At 45.2% G+C, this 3,519-nt stretch overlaps 1 protein-coding gene across 2 annotated transcripts; it reads left to right on the forward strand.

Annotated features, from left to right (window-relative positions):
* Positions 1–1,244: 1,244 nt before the first annotated feature.
* LOC106819094 (thyroid hormone receptor alpha-A-like) lies at positions 1,245–2,482 on the forward strand (the record flags this gene model as incomplete). Of its 2 annotated transcripts, none has more annotated exon segments than XM_014823753.1 (3): positions 1,245–1,395; positions 1,961–2,169; positions 2,299–2,482. In XM_014823753.1, coding segments are annotated over 3 exon segments (544 nt in total), but the record flags the coding sequence as incomplete, so codon positions are not given.
* Between the last annotated feature and the right edge of the window lie 1,037 nt (positions 2,483–3,519).

Here is a 3,519-nt window from a genome sequence, read left to right on the forward strand (position 1 = left end):
TCCTCCTCCTCCTCCTCCTCCTCTCCTCCTCCCCTCCCCTCCTCTCTCTCTCTCTCTCTCTCTCTCTCTCTCCTCCACCTCCACCTCCTCCCCCTCTTACCCCTCCCCCCCTTCCTCTCTCCTCCCCACCCCCTCCTCTCCCCTCCACCTCCTCACTCTCTCTCTTCTCACCGCACTATCGACGCACACGCGCGCGCACACGCCCTCTGGCGACAATCTCATCATCATCATCATCGTCGTCGTCGTCGTCGTCGTCGTCGCGGCGGTACATGTTTCATGCGATCGAAGCGTGAAGTGTATCGAACCCCGGGGCGCGAAATATAATATCTCGGAAAGCTCTGCCAATCGAATTTCCGACATGAAAGCAGTGCCGCCCCTGCGCGCGTAAAGACGGCGATATGTACCTGAATATCATACAGCGTCTGCCGTCTGCGCACGCGTTTTGTTTTTGACGGAAATGCGTAAACAAAAAAAAACATTCGGCCTTGATGTACGAAAAGCAAGTGAAATGTTATTAGGCGTGAGCCCGCCGTGTCTATTTACATCTCATATCATGACGTCATCGCTAATAGCGTGGCATGACGTCATCGCTAATAGCGTGGCATGACGTCATGGCTACTAGCGTGGCATGACGTCATGGCTACTAGCGTGGCATGACGTCATCGCTAATAGCGTAGCATGACGTCATCGCTAATAGCGTGGCATGACGGCATCGCTAATAGCGTGGCATGACGTCATCGATAATAGCGTGGCGTCACGTCATCGCTACTAGCGTGGCATGATGTCATCGCTACTAGCGTGGCATGACGTCATCGCTACTAGCGTGGCATGACGTCGTCGCTAATAGCGTGGCATCACGTCATCGCTACTAGTGTGGCGTCACGTCATCGCTACTAGCGTGGCATGATGTCATCGCTACTAGCGTGGCATGACGTCATCGCTACTAGCGTGGCGTGACGTCATCGCTACTAGCGTGGCATTTCTCACGCAGCCATGCGTCACACCTCCTCTGTGCCTCTCCCATTTTCCTCCTTACAGTTTTTTTACCTCCTTACCTGCCCCTCACCCCTTCCTTGCCCCCTCCTCCCTCACCACTCCCCTGCCCCTCACCCTCACCATCACCCTGCCCCAGCCCCTTCGCGCAACCCCTCCCCTCCCTCCCCCGGGGCACCGCTCGCTACGTCATCACCACGCCCCCTCTCCGAGGATTGACAGCTATACGTGGGGCTTCCTCTCTTCTGCAGGGCTTCTTCCGCCGCACCATACAGAAGCAGCTGACGTACGACTGTAAGAGCATGAAGACGGGAGCTCCGTGTGTTGTCGACAAGAATACGCGCAACCAGTGTCAACAGTGCCGCTACACGAAGTGCATGCACGTCGGCATGGCGATAGACCGTAAGCTATATATACTACCTACTAATTATTACTTACTACTAATACTACTGATACTACTGTTACTTACTACTATTAGTTACTAATACTTATTACTTACTACGGCACAAGAACACGCGCAACCAGTGTCAACAGTGCCGCTACATGAAGTGCATGCACGTCGGCATGGCGATAGACCGTGAGCTATATATACTACCTACTAATTATTACTTACTACTATTAGTTACTAACACTTATTACTTACTACGGCACAAGAACACGCGCAGCCAACAGATGGCGCTCGAGCATCACGTAAAGTAGAGTACCTCCATAAAGATTAAAGCAGCGACCATTTACATAGACATGCAACTATACACCAAGAGACTTCTAATGCAAAAAAAAAATATCGCAAACAAACGTTCAAAATTAATACAATATTATTGTATTAAGAATGTATTAGTAAAAGCAGTAGCTACTAGCCATAGAATATTTACGATAGATACAGACACGACTGTCGCTAATATTCATGTTGGCCTACTACACACAAACTATGTGACTCACCGATGACACGATGACGTCATATTTCCAGTTGTTCTGAACGAACAGCAGCGGAAGGCAAAGCGGAAGTTGATCGAGGAGAACAAGCGAAAACGGAAGTACGACGCGGCGCTTCGACGCTGTCACGTGACCGACGGGATGAGCGACGACGAGCGAGAGCTAGTGTGTATGATTGAGCAAGCTTACAGCGCCGCCTATGGGGGAAAAGAAAAACAAACCTGTCTAGAGGATCGCTTACAGGTGTGTGTGTGTGTGTGTGTGTGTGTGTGTGTGTGTGTGTGTGTGTGTGTGTGTGTGTGTGTGTGCGTCTGTGTGTGTGTGCGTGCGTGCGTGCTCTGCTACTGGTGTAACTTACACGTGATTCGTTAGTTACAGTCAGACGACAGCGGCGACACGTTGCTAAGCAACAGCGGCGACGATTCCAGCAACGGACCAATCACCATCAACGGCCGGACCGCAAACAGCGACGCTCAACTTCCGGTCAGCTTTGACCAAATTCTCTCCAATTCCGTCCAGAAACTCGTCACGTTTTCCAAAAACGTTTCCGGTTTTAGCGAGATGTACTATCATTTATATAATATATAATAATATGTATATTATATATATATATGGTATATATATATATATATAATATATATCCCGTATTTACACTTACAGTCATCCGAAACGTAATTACATCTTAGTAATTACTTAGATACATCACATGTATTTACGTATACATACATCCGATACGTTATTACGATATCCATTCAGCTATTACATATACATATCATCTGTATTACGTATACATACATCCTGTGCATTTTACGTATACATACAGTCCGTATCTTACGTATCATACATCCCGTATTTACGTAATACATAACATCCCTTATTAGTAAGCATCTTGGTGTATTAGCGTATACATACAATCCTGTATTTACCGTAATACATACATCCCGTAATTTGACGTATACATACATCCCTATTTACGTATACAAAATTACAAAAATCCAGTATTCCGGTATACATACATCCCGTATTTACGTATACATACATCCTGTATTTACGTATACATAATCCCGTATTTAGGTAATACATACATCCTGTTATTTACCGTATACATACATCCAGTATTCACGTATACATACATCCGTATTTATACGTATACATACATCCTGTATTTACGTATACATACATCCTGTATTGTTAGGTATACATACATACCCGCCGTATTTACATATACATAACATCGCAGTATTCACGTATACATAGCATCCGTATTTACAGTAATATCATGCATCTCTGTATTTACGTATATTCATAACATAACAGTATTTACGTACTACATACATCCCTATTTACGTATACATAATACCCGTATTATCGTTAACATACATGCCCGTATTTAGCGATCACATACAATCACCGTAATTTACGTATACAACATCCTGTATTTTACGTATACATACATCCCGTATTTACAGGTATAAATACATGCCTATTTACGTATACATAACATCCCGTATTTACGTATACATACATACCTGTATTTACGTATACAACATACATCCCGTATTACGCTAATACATACATCCCGTATTTTACGTA

This window comes from Priapulus caudatus, unplaced genomic scaffold, assembly GCF_000485595.1.
Source record: "Priapulus caudatus unplaced genomic scaffold, Priapulus_caudatus-5.0.1 Scaffold2821, whole genome shotgun sequence".
In the NCBI taxonomy this organism is placed as follows: domain Eukaryota; kingdom Metazoa; phylum Priapulida; class Priapulimorpha; order Priapulimorphida; family Priapulidae; genus Priapulus; species Priapulus caudatus.